Source organism: Pygocentrus nattereri, chromosome 26 (genome assembly GCF_015220715.1).
Source record: "Pygocentrus nattereri isolate fPygNat1 chromosome 26, fPygNat1.pri, whole genome shotgun sequence".
In the NCBI taxonomy this organism is placed as follows: Eukaryota; Metazoa; Chordata; class Actinopteri; order Characiformes; family Serrasalmidae; genus Pygocentrus; species Pygocentrus nattereri.
This window is the reverse complement of record NC_051236.1, coordinates 16153656-16169497: the sequence shown is the minus strand read 5'-3', so window position 1 is coordinate 16169497 and position 15842 is coordinate 16153656. Positions and strand designations below refer to the sequence as shown.

At 36.4% G+C, this 15842-nt stretch overlaps 1 protein-coding gene across 1 annotated transcript in view; it reads left to right on the top strand.

Annotated features, from left to right (window-relative positions):
• Positions 1-15842, top strand: part of LOC108436286 (metabotropic glutamate receptor 4) — a 214149-nt gene that overhangs the window by 136324 nt on the left and 61983 nt on the right. Inside the window, exon 3 of the mRNA XM_037535159.1 lies at positions 11098-11314. Coding sequence (XP_037391056.1) covers positions 11098-11314 — 217 coding nt within the window. The remainder of the gene's footprint in view (positions 1-11097; positions 11315-15842) is intronic.

Sequence of the window (15842 nt, the reverse complement as noted above, 5' to 3'; positions counted from 1 at the left end):
CATTTGTAAATCCACTTTGACCTTAAACAAAAACAATACAACCTACAAGACGTGTAATGTTTTGTCTTATCAACTTCATTGTTGTTTGTAACTACATGGTCATTCTAAAGTTGATGCCTGCAACATGTTCCAAAAAAAGTTGGGACAGGAGAAATTTAAGACTAGGAACATTGTGAAATGTTCAAAAACCATGTTAAAACAGATGAAATAAGCATGATATGGTATAAAAGCAGCATCCAGAAAAGGCTTTTTTGGTTAGTGCGTCAGTGAATAAATCCAACAGTGTTCTACAAGTGATTGTAAGGATTTTTGTTTTTTCACCCTCTACAGTTTAATATTATCAGAAGTTTCAGGGACTCCAGAGAAATGTCTTTGCAGCAAGGCCAAAGGTCACAGCTGAATGCCTCTAAAAACCAACACATTTCAGTGATGGATATTACCACATGGGCTTGGGAATACTTTGATAAACCACTGTCAGTAAACACTGTTCATCACTGTATTCGCAAAATGCAAGTTAAAATGTACTATGCACAGTGAAAGTCATATGTCAGCAATATCCAGAAAGGCCACTAACTTCTCTGGCCTTGAGCTCATCCGAAATGGACTGATGCAAAGTGGAAATGTTACTGAGGTCTGACAAGCCACCCTTTCAGATTGTTTATGGATGTAATGAACAGTGAGTTACAAAGCCAGGGTCTGTCATTTTATGAGGGTGTATTACTGCCCATTGCATGGGTAATGTAATCTGTGCAGACACAATTGATGCTGAAAGATAAATGCACTTTTTGGAGCAAGATATTGTGGTTGGGGCAAAACTTCATATATATATATATATATATATATATATATATATATATATATATATATGTGTGTGTGTGTGTGTGTGTGTGTGTGTGTGTGTACATACAGTACTGTGCGAAAGTCTTATGCACTCAAGACACATTTTCATAATCTATTTATTTGTGTAGCATGTGTTTATTTGCTGAGAAAAGTGTTAATATCTGAATAAACAAAATTGATAGAATATTCATTAATAATGATTGATAACTATATATATAAATGTTCATGTTGTAATTGATGATATTAACAAGTCTCTGTGGTGGTGGTGAAGGTGCCAAGAAATTCTTGTTACTTTTATTGTTTTTATGTTTATTTAAATTCTGAATATGACTTTATTCTAATGTAAATTGTGATAAACTCACTGCTGAGGTAAATTGTCTTTTTTCTTATACCAGCTGCTCTTTAAACTAAATGAACAACCCATTAGAAATACCCCAAAGTTACATTGAATGAAACCATTTTCATTTAAAAAGTTTAAACAGTTTTTTCCTTTTCCCCAAAAGTTGCAATTTTGGGAGATATGAGGAGATGTGTCATGTCAGCAATGATATGCTGCCTTCTAGACTTAGTTTTCAGGGACATCCATGCTTATGCTTATTTCAACATGCCCACACCAAACCACATTCTGCACATATTACATCATGATGTGTAGGTAATGTGAGGATGCAGGTGCTAATCTGGCCAAACTACAATCCAGAGCTGTCGCATGAAAAGTGTGTGGCACTCTCAAAACTGGATCAATTGGTGTCATGAGTCTCAACAATTATGAGATGGTGTTATGAAGTGTTTTTAAAAGCAAGGACGATGCAACACGGTGGTAAACATACTCCTGTTCCAACATTTTTGTAATGCACTGCAGGTATCAAATTTTAAATGAGCATATATTCCCCAAAAAAAAAGGTAAAATGTCTAAACGTTTAATGTATTTATTAGCATTTCACATTCACTGTTCCAACGTTTTTGGAATTAAGGTCTGTAAGTTTGCAACTCTATAGTTCAGCCACTTTCATTTATTGGAAAGATTTTATACCAAATAGAGGCTGTTTTAAAACTGTACATCCAAGACAAGAACAATTTAGACATTTTTAGTTTAGGCTAAGCTTGACTTTTGTGGGTTGCAAATGGATCAGGCAGAATTGTTGTCTGTTGCTGGCTGTGGAATAAAATGTTTGTGGGCAAAGTGCCAGCTGTAATCATCTGCAATTACAATGTAAAGTTAAAATTCAAGCCAAGTAAAATGTGTAAATATGAAACCAATTCATATGTCCTTGCCTAGTAAGAACAGTAAACACTGACTGTGGAAATTATATCACAATACTTATCGTAAGATATGGACATTTTTGTTTGTCTTGTTTAAAGAAATGTCAAGACTTGAGCAGTGAACACGGCACAGACTATCTCAGATTGCCTCTGAGAAATTAATGAAAATTTTCCCAGAAAGGGGCAGCGATATGCAGAAAATAAATGACCACTTAGTCATTTTTTTCTGATGGAAATACCCCTGCATCCCCTATAATTTATTTATTCCCTCTCATTTTCTTTCGCTAACCTATTGTCAGCCAGTTGGCAGACTGTGCTTTATTATTTTGACGGGCCTATATTTATTTAGACAAGAAAAAGTGGGATGGAGCTCCAGGTGCGTTTTCTGGTCCCAGCTTGCCTCGGGCTTCAGTGAGCTGCATGGTGGCCTTGAGGCTGCTGTAGTGATTATATCCAAACCCCTCTGACCCTGACACTCGATAAGCTCCTCTCCTGCCATGCTGCTTGCCGGAGCCGTGCTGCTCGGAGCAGATAATGAACCGGCAAATACTCCCCTTCCTTTCCTGCCCTGTCTAACCCCTACATATTACCTTTGATCACTAGTCTGACCTTAAAGATTTCTCATTCATCACTTCCACAGAATAAGCTCCAAATTTTCTTTGGGTACAGCTAGAAGTGAAGCTCACCACTAAAGCAATGCATAGAAGTGCTGTAGTGTGATTACTTGACCCTAGGCCTCAAGGCCATGAAGTGCTATATCCTTTTAAACACTCAGGCGTACACAATATTCTGTCGTACCATGTCGGTGTACTAGATGAGCCTATATTTCTATATAGGCTATTTTCACACCTGCAGTTTGTTTTCTTTCATCTGACCTGTTTCTGTCTTCAATAAAACAGGCACCCCAGACAGTCACTCCCCTGCTCCAATGCTGGTGTCTTTCAAGACATACTGAAAGCTTTAAAAGCTTGAAAAATGATCCTGATGCCCCCGAGGACATTTCTAGAGATGTGCATTCCAACTACTTTTGATGTTTGAATATTCGTACCAGGTAATGAATGGATATTGAGATAACCATGGGGATAGAAAAAAAGACTATGTTGGAATCAACATGGGAACAGCAGACCCTAGGCTTACTTCTTAGGTGGTAGTACTGGTATGTGTTAGGCTGCTAAAAAAATCAGCATAATAGTAGTAAATCTAGCAGCATACAGTAATGCATATGATGTTTTAGAGTGTTTTTTGTTCAAATTAATGTTTTATTATTCAAAACTAGCCATGGTGTGTTATGTTTCAGATCTTGATAAATAACAGAAGCTGCCTCTTCAGCTAAGCTACAGAGCCTACACTAACGTTAGAAGTAACTGGCACAGTGCAGACTGAAAAACTGTATAGAACCATGAACACTGAAAGGTTTTGTATGATTAAAGGGCTCTTTGCATCGTTAAAGAGTTTTTGAGATTGATTGAGAATGTGCTGTAAATGGTTCTATATAGAACTTTTCTGAAAAGCACTAAACACTAAACTTTACAGCACTAAAAAGGGTTCTTTCATTCTTATCATGTCAAACAATAGAAGAACCCCCTTTTGGTGCTGTATATAACTATTTTCCAAAAGGTTCTATACAAACCCATTTAAAACACTCCATCAATCTGATGAACTCTTTAACGGTGCACAAAACCATTTAATCGTGCAATCAGTGTTCTCTTTAGAACAATGTTTTTGAAAAACCCTTGAAGAACCATCATTTTTAAGTGTGGTTTGGGGTGGGATGCCTTCTGACTGAGTTTGGCACACTACACTATACTGCCAAAAGTATTCACTCACCTATCCAAATCATTGAATTCAGGTGGTCCAATCACTTCCATGGCCACAGGTGTATAATCCCAAGCTCCTAGGCCTGCAGACTGCTTCTACAAACATTACTGAAAGAATGGGTCTCTCTCAGAAGCTCAGTGAAGTCCAGCGTGGTATCGTGATAGGACGCCACCTGTGGAAGTCCAATCGTGAAATTTCCTTACTACTAAATATCCCACAGTCAACTGTCAGTGGTATTTTAACAAAGTGGCAGCGATTGGGAACAACAGCAACTAACAAAAAATGTAGCCTAAAAAATGTAGGCTACATAAATGACAGAGTGGAGTCAGTGGAGGCTGAAGTGCATAGTGCGCAGAGGTTGCCAACTTTCTGCAGAGTCAATCACTACAGACCTCCAAACTTCTTGTGGCCTTCAGATTAGCTCAAGAGTAGCATAGAGAGCTTCATGGAATGGGTTTCCATGGCCAAGGAGCTGCATCCAAGCCTTACATTACCAGGTGCAATGCAAAGTATCGAATGCAGTGGTGTAAAACGCCGCCACTGGACTCTAGAGGAGTGGAGATGTGTTCTCTGGAGTGACTCGGTGGAGAATGTGCCAAACTGTTTCTAGGCTTTGCTAACATCAGCTAGCTAAAAGCCTATTTAGCAATAAAGCTGTGCAACCTTTGACTTCTCAGTCACCTTAACAACACATCTTTGGTAATGCACTCCATTAGTTGTGTGTTTAGGCACTTGTGTTTTCTAATAGCAAAGTGTAGCATACATTTTTATTGACTTAGGTTTGCAAGGTATCCGGTGTTGGACTGGACAGACCGGTTTTGAGCTCCATTGTCTAATTGGTAGTCTTGACCGGGCGTTAAAACCGTTAAAATGCATTGCATTAATTGAAGTGGCATTCTAGGCCTGCCATTATGTCTTTCTCTCTCATGGCAATCATGCATTAAGGCTCCAGTCACTCCTAGTACAAATTGTTAAGATCATCTCTCTCTCTCTCTCTCTCTCTCTCTCTCTCTCTCTCTCTCTCTCTTTCTTTCTCTCTCTCTCTCACACAGTCTCTCTCTTGTTTACTCAATGGCACATGTGAGGATGTGCATAGAGATTTTCAGTTGCTTGGTGGGTGTGTTCTGAGACTGCACCCAATTCATATACACTCTATTAAATACCATGTCAACTATTGCCAGTATTATTTTGAACATACTATTTAGTGCAGTAGTATTCAGCTTAGTACAATAGAGATGCAGCCTCTGTGTGGCACATGGGCATTGTTAGGCTGTGTTGTGGTGGGGTTTGGAGTAAGCCTATTATTTCTTAAAAAGCTGTTAAATATAGAACTGAATCTTATTCAGTTGTTCTTTGTACATCTGTTGTAACAAAACCTCAAATCTCTGCAACAGTAACTATATAAGAGAAGGCAAAAGCTAGCTTTGGAGTACATTTAATATAATCAGATTTAAGTCATTTTTGTCCATTCATCATAAAATGCTCACTCAATGTAAATCGCATGTTGCTTTCAAAAGAATTGGAGTTATGAGGTTTTGATATGGCAATCATGCATTAAGGCTCTAATTACTTCTAGTACAAAATCATTAAGCTCATTAGTAGAAAATGTTTTGGGCTGCTGAAAATGCATTTTAAACCACATTAAACCAGTTAATTTAAGCTTTTTGGGATTTAAGGCACCACTAGTCCTTCCTGTCATGATACCCAGAATATTTCCTATTTTTCAGCCAAGCCCTTAGAAACTATTCTGAATATAAGAATATTCAGATTTTGAAAACCTGCATGTCCAGGCTCAACTTTATACCACTGAGGGTTACAATGAGGACAGCATGATTGCCAATACAGTAGAGATACAAAATTTAGATGCAGGAATAGATGCCATTTTCAGGGTGCAGTACACTGCTACATTTTCAGAGGTCACATAAGAGAGGTAAAAAGTATTCTAAAAACATTCGGTGGGTGCTATAAAACATATTAAGACTATCTCTGAGGGATGATTACAGCCTACAGGTTAAAGATGCTTTACCTATAAAATCGAACCTTAACTTCTGTTAACTGCATGTGTGTATTCTCTAAACTGTTATTTAGCAGAAAGGAAACCTGTCAAGGGGCACAATTTTCATAACACCTAAACATTCCATCTATCCATACTGTAGACATACATGGCGAGAGCTCTTCACTTTCTGTCAGTCATTGTGCGCTGCCTTGCCATTACACTGACAGATCAATTTCATTGCTTCACAACTTGAAGTTGGACACATTCAGAGTCTGAAAGCCTCTGTGGATGTCAGGAAGGGTTCATCAGTAATGTGAATGGCCTCATTAGGCTATACAGTGTGACTTTATAGCCAGCATGGTACATGCTTGATGGACGGTTCTCAGCAGTGGTCTTCTAATGAAGACAAAAATTCTACTAAGGATTGTGTGCTGCTTATGAGGCTTCAGCTTTGGAAAATGTCTAAAATTTCACATTTCTGTGCCGTATAAATACCTATTATGGTTTATTAAATTCCATCAATGGCACACCTTTTTTAATGAAGCATTGATTAGCCAAAGTAGGTGTTGGGTGATAACTACAAATAATTATAGGCTGCCACAAGGAGAGGCTGGAAAATGGTTAAATGAAAACAATGATATATCACTACTTTTTGTATTAATATTATTTGTATTTGTTATAATAGTGTTTTCTCAACAAATAAACGTTTACAGACAAAAAGCCTTTTTAAAAATTGGCATTATATTAAATAAACTAATTGAAACTGAACTAATGCTCACCATGCTGTTGTGAATATATGTAGTAAGGACTCCCACTTCATGCAGTGAACCAATCAGAACTCATCGGGAGCTCTCAGACGTCTGCCAGTGCTAACACTATATCAATGGGTTTGGCCAGTTTGGCAGGTAATCTACTGAGAATGTCCATGTAAATAAACACAAGCGCAACTTGGTAATTAACAAATGACTATCACAGTATATGTTTGGGTCATGTGCTTTTTGTACGAAAACCTGTTTCCACCAGTTAGGACAAAAATAGTTTTTATTCTTCCCTGAATCTGTTCACATTGCGACATTAGATCAAAATAATTACTTATTTTCTCAAAATGTTGACTTAATAAAAAGTTATTTCTCATCGAGAATAAATGGGATTATTTCAACAAAATCTATACAAATTTCTTTGATAAAATATGAGAATTTCATGTCAAACATTTGAGACAATCTAATTATTTTTCACATTCTGTATTGAATCATGTTTATTTTTAATGGGTGTGATGAGCTGAACTTGAGTTCTGTGTTAAGTGCAAGTTGTTGGAAGCCGTAGGATATTATAAATATTCTAGATTATATTGAACTTGTAGTGAGTGTAAGCTCTTTGCTCTGTGCATATTGTCAGAGGATTGTGATTACTGCCACAGTGCACAGAAGCCTAAGCACACATGATTTCATGAAGAAGCGAGTAGCTTTAGTAAAGCCAAAACAGTTTCAACATGTGCATTTAACAATAGAGTGAAAAAGAAAGTTTTTACGTTATTTAGATAAAACATGCCCTTAAGACACATTGTTGAGTGTAAAATACACTGAAAGTATTGTCACTTTTCTTAAAACTGTTTGGTTTCTGCAATATCTCAAGTTCAGCTTATGCCACCAAGTAAAATCATTTCCATCATCATCCATTCAGTCATGACCTGACATGCTTTTACAGCTGTTTGTGATGATACAAAATATTAGTAAACCTGCACCTATATATTCACGCATATTTGAACATATTGATATTCTAATGGCTGTATATTTTTATACCTGACAGTTATACTTTATAAAATTTACATTTTAATATTTTTGTGATTCTGTTTGAATTTTAGATAAAAAAACAAATGTATGAAATTCAGCATTAAGGTGGTGCTCTTTATTTAGAAATACAGGGTGCTGAATTCCTCTGCACTATGGCACTATGTGGAAATGAAATGAAATTGGTGCTGGTTTATGGGATTGGATTCCGATGTTGGTCTGGGACCCTGCTCTCCAGGCTGGCGTTGTTGCCTAGCGCAGGATCAATCCATTCTGTTCAGTGATTATGCAACATTTTTGACATTCCATTCTCACTGCTCAGCCATTTGCTGTACCACTTAGCCTGACACTGACAGATGTGAAAATTGTATCTCCTATCAGGGTAAACAACAGCAATTGAACATCTCCGTTATAGAGTGGAGGGGAAATATTTGTTTCAAATTAGTTAATGCATAATTCACCCAATGTCTGCAAACTGCTGAAACCTCCGGCTGTGAACAGTAGTTGCATATGATGCTCTGCACAGCAACCGAACCTTGCAAAAAGATAATGGTAACAATTTACATTAATAATAAAAAATAGCTATTATTTCCTAAAGAAGTAATTGGATTCTACTTCTTAATTAATAAGTGAAGTACTAACTAGATATTTAATCATTATAAGGTTATAAAGTAACAATCTGCATATGATAATATGTCTCCTTTTTAGACATATACAAACACATCCATGCTATTGCTTTATAATGAATTAATGATGAATCAATCGAAATTCAGAAGTTATTCACTATTAGTAAATATAGTATATGGGGATTTACAAAATACATCTAAAAATGAATAATCCTGGATGATAGTTGAATTTTGGATAACTGTTGCTATCATTAGATGCCTTTCTGTGCACCAGCTGTCCAAGAATTCTTATTTTAACCCTAACCCTCCAAATGATGTGGTAAACATAACTAAGACAACAATAGGACATATTTGTCCATAAACATCATCAGTTAAATGTTTTATAGATTAACATTGAAAATTACAAATAAAAAAACATGCCTATACACAAGAATAGGAGATATTAGTCCATAAACAGCATCAATAAACACTCCTATACTCTACAATAGGTTCTTCAGTGAAAACACTAATATACATTCCTATACACTAGAACCACAGGTATTAGTCTACATTAACAAAAGGTCCTAAATACTAGAATAGGAGATATTAGTCCATAACCAGTAACAATAAACCTTCCTATACCTGCCTATACCCTAAAATAGCAAATGTTACTCCATAAAGCACCAATACAAAGTCCTGTACACTAAAATCTGAGATATTAGTCTCTAAAAAAACAAACCTCCATCAACAAACATTCCTATACACTTGAATGGGATATATCAGTCTGTAATTAACATTAATGAACAGTTATATTCAGTTGAGTCAGATAGGTTAGGTTAAAAACATCAATAAACTGTACACTAGAATGCGTGATATCAGTCCATAAATAACAATAATCAACAATTCTATACAGCTGAATCAGATATGTTCGTTTATAAACAACATCAATAAAAAGTCCCATGTACTAGAAAAGCAGATATTAGTCCATAACCAGTATCAATAAACCTTCCTATACCTGCCTATACCCTGAAATAGCAAATGTTTCTCCATAAAGCACCAGTACAAAGTCCTGTACACTAAAATCTGAGATATTAGTCTCTAAAAAAACACACATTCAAAAAACACATATTCATATACACCAGAATAGGCGATATTAGTCCAAAAACATCAATACATATTCATATTAGAATCAGTAAACAGTCCTATACACTAACATCAAATATTAGTCAATAAACAAGATCAATAAACAGTCCTGTAAGCAAACGTAGAATACACTGATTACAAGGCAGGGCTACAAGGAGGAGACTGGATAGGGTGGAGCCAGGAAGACACTGTAGCTGCAAAAATGGTATAGATAATGTACATATAATTCATAAGTCACTTGTAAAACATGATTAAGTAATGGTTTATATGTGTCTTACAAATATATTATGTTAATTAATGATGAATAATTCTAAATACCTTATTAGTTTAGCTAATAGATGCCTATAAACTATAATTATTATAAAGTGTTACCACAAAAATATAATCACCTTTGCTAAAGTGAGTGTGGAGACATTTGGGTAGAGATGTTGATCTTGAACTGTAAAGTTACACTCTCTGCTTTAAGAGTGGTTTGTAATGGTGTGGCAGGATGCTCTAATCATATACATTTATGCAAAGATATTCAATGTTCGGAGCCTTGAGTATTCACATGCTGAGACATGGAGACATTTATTTCGGATAACTGTTGCTATCATTAGATGCCTTTCTGTGCACCAGCTGTCCAAGAAGTCTTATTTTAAATTTTAAAATGATTTGCAGATCTAAGGCATGTCAACACCTGTAACCTTCTGTACCTTCATCAAGAACACGCTTTGAGTTCAGCGGACAGAAAAGGAAGGTTCAAAGCAATATCCTGTTTCTTTCACTGCATAGCTGATTATTAAGCTGTCATAAGTGAAGAGTGATAGAGAATTCAGCAGGGTAGCTGAAATTAGTTCAGTGACATTCAGAAATAATAGATTCAGGAACATCATGGAGAGAAGGAGGTAAATATGCTAGTATAATAATGAGGAATTACTGTATAAAGCAATATACTAATGAGCTTTTCCAATGACTATATAAAGCATCATTTACCCCTTATAGCACGCAGGTACTGATGAATTTTAAGCAGATTCTTTCTTATAGTTTTGAGTCAGCCTGTGTTGCTAATATTTAAAGCAGGCCTTCTTTCCACAAAGCTCTGAGAGAATGTGTAATGGCATGTTTGAACATATTTCTGAAGTGAAGAGGCACGTATAGCTTTGATATGAGTATGTCAATTTGCAAGAACACAGAGGTTTCACCAATGGTGTAAGAAATATTCTTTAAGAAACTAGCATGATTCTGCAGTGATTTTTCTCCACCATACACCAAAGGGAAAACATTTTGATCCTTACAGCTGTTTACAGATAATAGCTGCTGTTGACATGTACGGAAGTAGCTGGGCTCAAGTATGTTGTCTCTGAATGGAATGCCTCACTCCCTGCAGTGTTGAGAAGCCCACATACAGCTCCACAAGAGCAACCTCAGTGGGATGTGTAATTCTTTCCATGATGCCATATTGCAGACTGTCAGAAGTACAGAGCAAAATCCCTCCAGCTGCATTAACTCATGCAGGGTTCATTTACGTCCATCTGGACCTTAAAGAACATTGTAGGTGTTAATTCTGTGTTATAGGTGTTCAACACTGCTGAGTACTTTTGCTGTGTACACTCAGCAGGGTTTGTGGGAATTGTGCATTTAAGGCTGTCTCTCCACTCTTCCACAGATCCCCCAGGTGAGCTACGCTTCGACAGCACCAGAGTTGAGTGACAACACACGCTATGACTTCTTCTCTCGAGTGGTTCCTCCGGACACCTACCAGGCCCAGGCCATGGTGGACATTGTACGCTTTATGGGCTGGAACTACGTCTCCACTGTAGCCTCTGAGGGAAATTATGGAGAAAGTGGTGTTGACGCCTTCATCCAGAAATCCCGGGAGGATGGTGAGAAACTGGAAAGCTTTCACATTATCTTTCCCTTCAGTTACATTGAACATGCACCATAAACTGAATGGAGTGCTAGTAAAGAGGATTTCTACTGATCTTTCAAAATGTATGCATAATTAAACTGTTATGATGTAAACTAAGTCATTCAAAGTAGTTTGATGTGAAATACTCATTTCTTGAGAAACTACTTGTCAGAAATGTTTACAGTAGAGGTAATAGGAACCAGACATTTAAAGATTTGAATGCCTCTACAAACTCCCTCACAGGAAATTACTGCATATGGAATGGTTATGAATGGCATTGCCAGATGCCTAATACACTGTGTTATGACAGTTTAGACATGAAGCCTTTATTATTTAAGGACATTCATGGTGTTTAGGTACTTGCAAGGCATCATAAGTCAAAATAATACCCAAAGAAAACTTTTTTTTTCTTCAGATATTTTACCATTATCAACACTACATCTAAAAACTCAGAACAAACGTTTAGGTTCACTGGTCATTTTGGGTAGCAAATAAAATGCCTAAATTTGAATGGTAGGCATCACAGGTTGTCTACAGAATCCACCATTTCACATCAAACCACTCTAAATGACTTTGTTCACGTGCCAGCACTTGAATTATGCAGGCATTTTGAAAAAAAAAGATGGATTTCCCCTTTACATCTAAAACCCTTGACAGAAAGAGTTTTATATAATATCAATGTGTCAACATTATGTTTTCCATCATAACCATTTCAGCATAAAGATGTTTCTTTTACTTGTCATTGTTCTATATATCTTACAGAAAGTTTTTTGAAGTCACTATAGTTACTGGCTAATAAGGCTTAGTATGTAAAAAAAAAACTGGGATGTCAAGTGGTTAAGAGTACTGCACTGTCAGACGTTTTAGAGCATTTACAATTTAGAACATTTGGTTCTTGAAAAGTCATTGAAAGTTATGGATTTTAAAATTATCCAGGTCCACATAATCTCTGTCAGAACAAAGGTTCATGTCTCCAAAATGTTAACTTTATAGAAGAAGGAAAACCTTCCTAATAATAATGTAAAAAAATGTTTCAGAAATGTTTCTGTTGGTCCATTAATTGGGACATCCACGCAATGCAAAATCCAGCATGTATTTTCAAGCAACGATAATGATTAAAAAAAACTAACAAAAATGGAGATCTTGGTTTTGTCTGGACAACCATGATTTATTTCAAATATTGCTCATACTGCTGTCTTTTAAGGTACCGTGTCCTTCAGCATCAAATTGCTTTACTTTCATAAGTTGAGAGATGTGGTCCGTAACAATTGAGTTCAGCAATTTGAGACAAATGGTTGCTCTTCAGATTTTCTCTAAATCCGGGTTTTACAGAAAGGTATAATTTTAATTGCAACCATTTTTTACCAGTTATATATTTTTAGCCTTTACTGAGATGAAATAAATCCTGTTGCGCTAACAGTGATGGAAGGAAATGCTCTTTTGAAGACGAATGTTCTTAAAAAATGTGTGAGGAATACTGAACACAGTGGTGGATTTAGTTGTGTGCTATTCCTGCCTGAGGCCATCTCTCGCTGTCAACAAAACATCAGACTAAGTGTGACTGACAAGCTGAAGCCTATTTGTTGCCACCAGGCAAAGGAAATGCAGGTTTAGGCTCCCTCTGAATAGTCTGGTAACAAGAGAAAGCATTGAAATGGCGAGCCTTCGCAAGTGAAACACTACCCCATCATTAGCTTTTCATTCAGGCTTTTTGAAAGGACACAATAACACTGTACTCCAAATGTGTTTCTAAAATCTAAAAATGAATTACAATGTAATGTGTCAGATCTTTAGTAGAGAGCATAATCAGCTTTTGTGAGACTCTAAATTAGATTAAACGGCTATTAATCTTACGTTTTCTTCAGATTGTACATATCATAAGTTAAGTCAGTAAGCAGTTAAATATGTTTACATCTCCACCGTCCAGTGAGAGACACTAAGCAGTCTGTAAATGCATGTAAATGCTTACTTTCAAAAAGTATATAAAAGAGAATTTACAAATTTCAGTGTAATTCAATAGTTTTTGTGATGTGAAATGGTGCATTGCTGACTCTGATTTCTTTACAGTGGTGGTGATAGGAACCAGGAGTCACAGTGTTAATTTACTATACAAAACAACCTGCATGTGTTTTCAATATAATGACGATGATGCTGAAGAAAAAAGTTTTCTTTGGTTGTTGTTTTGTCATATAAAGCCCTGCCATGTATCTTTATACTATGAATGAATATGATTTATTTTTTTATTTTAAAGCAAAACTTTCCCAAAACTATTGCAAATGAATGGATCAGACAGGTTATTGTAATTTGAGTAATTATCAAGGAGATTTTTATCCAGTTTATAATGTCTGTAGTTTTGTACTTTCTAGAATTCTTCAAGGTTGGACCTCCTTCAGTAATACTAGTTCTGTTAGATTTGACATCACAGTAAAGTGATAACAAAAACAGGTGGGAAAAAATAAAAAAGGAGCCTCCACGTTTTTGTTTTTTTTTTTGCTACAACCTGAATCCTAAATATGACAAGATAGCTGATATTTATAAGATTTGCGATTGCCGAATTATAAGGAGAAAGAAAATGAAATATCATTAAGGCATTGTGAGATCTTGTTGAGCAGTGTTATTTGGAAATGTGATGCCTGCTGCATAACACTGATATGAGCATTCATGCAATGACATTTCAATCCGGGCTGTTTAGGGTTGTTTGAGGAAATTGCACAGATCCTTTATCCCATACAAATCAGCCAGTCAAATCACACCCAGATTATATGACTGAACCTCCTCAGGTAAAATTAATCCAGCTTGAAGAGGGCTTATTAAATCTTTAAACAACACTCAAGGCATGATTAAAACACAGCCCTTTACACGCAGTGCATGGTCTATAGTGAAGGAACCCTCCTAATAGTTCTACCCAACCAAAATAGTTCTCAAAATAGTTCTCAAAATAGTTCTACCCACCCCTGCTTCTGGAAAAGTGCTCCTCCAGGCCCTGTTTTTAATCCCTATTTTAGCATACTCAGATATACAGACGCTCCTGAAGGCTTTGATTTGCTGCTTCAGGTGAGCTGCAATTTTGCCTAAATTTCCAAGGTTGGTAGATTTCCAGGAGCAGGGTTTAGTACCTCTACTCTTAACAGGATCTACATGTTCAGGTGATTTGCTGTATGGGAAAGATACTCACTTACTGCTGTTGACAGTGACTTGCTGCAGAGAGCTCCAGCACACTCCATACACTAATTTCTTCCATGCACAGTGGGACCACATGATGCACTGTTTCTTATCCGTATTGACCTGAGATCTTACTTTTTCGCAAGAAGAGCTTAATGTGGACTAAAGTGAGACAACCTCAAACCTTTTACACAGCATCAAATCTCTTTACTCTTTGCACTGGGACAATAAAGAAATATTTCAGCATTTTTCAATCTAATCTTGCTTTACCTCATCTGAGTCATGCTGTCTATTACCATGAATGATTTTTCAATGCATTTTCCTGTATTTAAATAGACCTGAAAAGTCACTGACACAAAACTCATTTATAACAGAAGCTACAGGGCAGAGACTGAATTCCATGAATAAACATTTGTGTATGTGACTTTTTTAACACAAATTCAGAATTGCAGCCATTACACTCTGAAAATACTGGTCTTAGTATGAGAAAGATATAAGCGAATGTCTTACCAAAATATATGAACACTGAGTAGCACTGAATAAAAGAAGTTCTGATTACATTCGCTTTTCTAGTATTCATGTGCAATCAGGCAAAAACTCTCTTAAAAGTTTTAGAACACTTTCATGAATTCTTTAACTACAGAAACTTTTGTCTCATAAATGTTTTACAGTTCTATAGCTGTATGCAAACGTTTGGGCACTCCTAACCAAATGACAGATTTGGTTGAATTCTGAAATGAGAGTAAGTAAGCACAACCTGAACCGATTTCTCCTGCAAATGTTCATCAAATCAAATCATGTTTATTCTCACATCACATTTATGTGATGTGAGAATATTTAAATTCTATAAGGTTGCGTAGAATTTAGAATACAGAATTTAAATACAAATATCTAAGAAGAAAATGAAAAATACACTCACCAACCATTTTATTAGGTACACCTTGCTAGTAAAAGATTGGACCCCCTTTTGCCTTCAGAACTGCCTTAATTCTTTGTTGACATACTTTCAACAAGGTGCTGGAAACGTTCCTCAGAGATTTTTTTTATTTATTTGAGTTACTGTTTCCTTTCTATCATCTCGAACCAGTCTGTCCATTCTCCTCTGACCTCTCACATCAACAAGGCATTTTTGTCCACACATCTGCTGCTCACTGGATATTTTCTTTTTCCGGACCGTTCTCTGTAAACCCTAGAGATGGTTGTGCGTGAAAATCCCAGTAGATCAGCAGTTTCTGAAATACTCAGACCAGCCCGTCTGGTACCAGCAACTATGCCACGTTCAAAGTCACTTAAATCACCTTTCTTCCCCCATTCTGCTGCTCGGTCTGCACTTCAGCAAG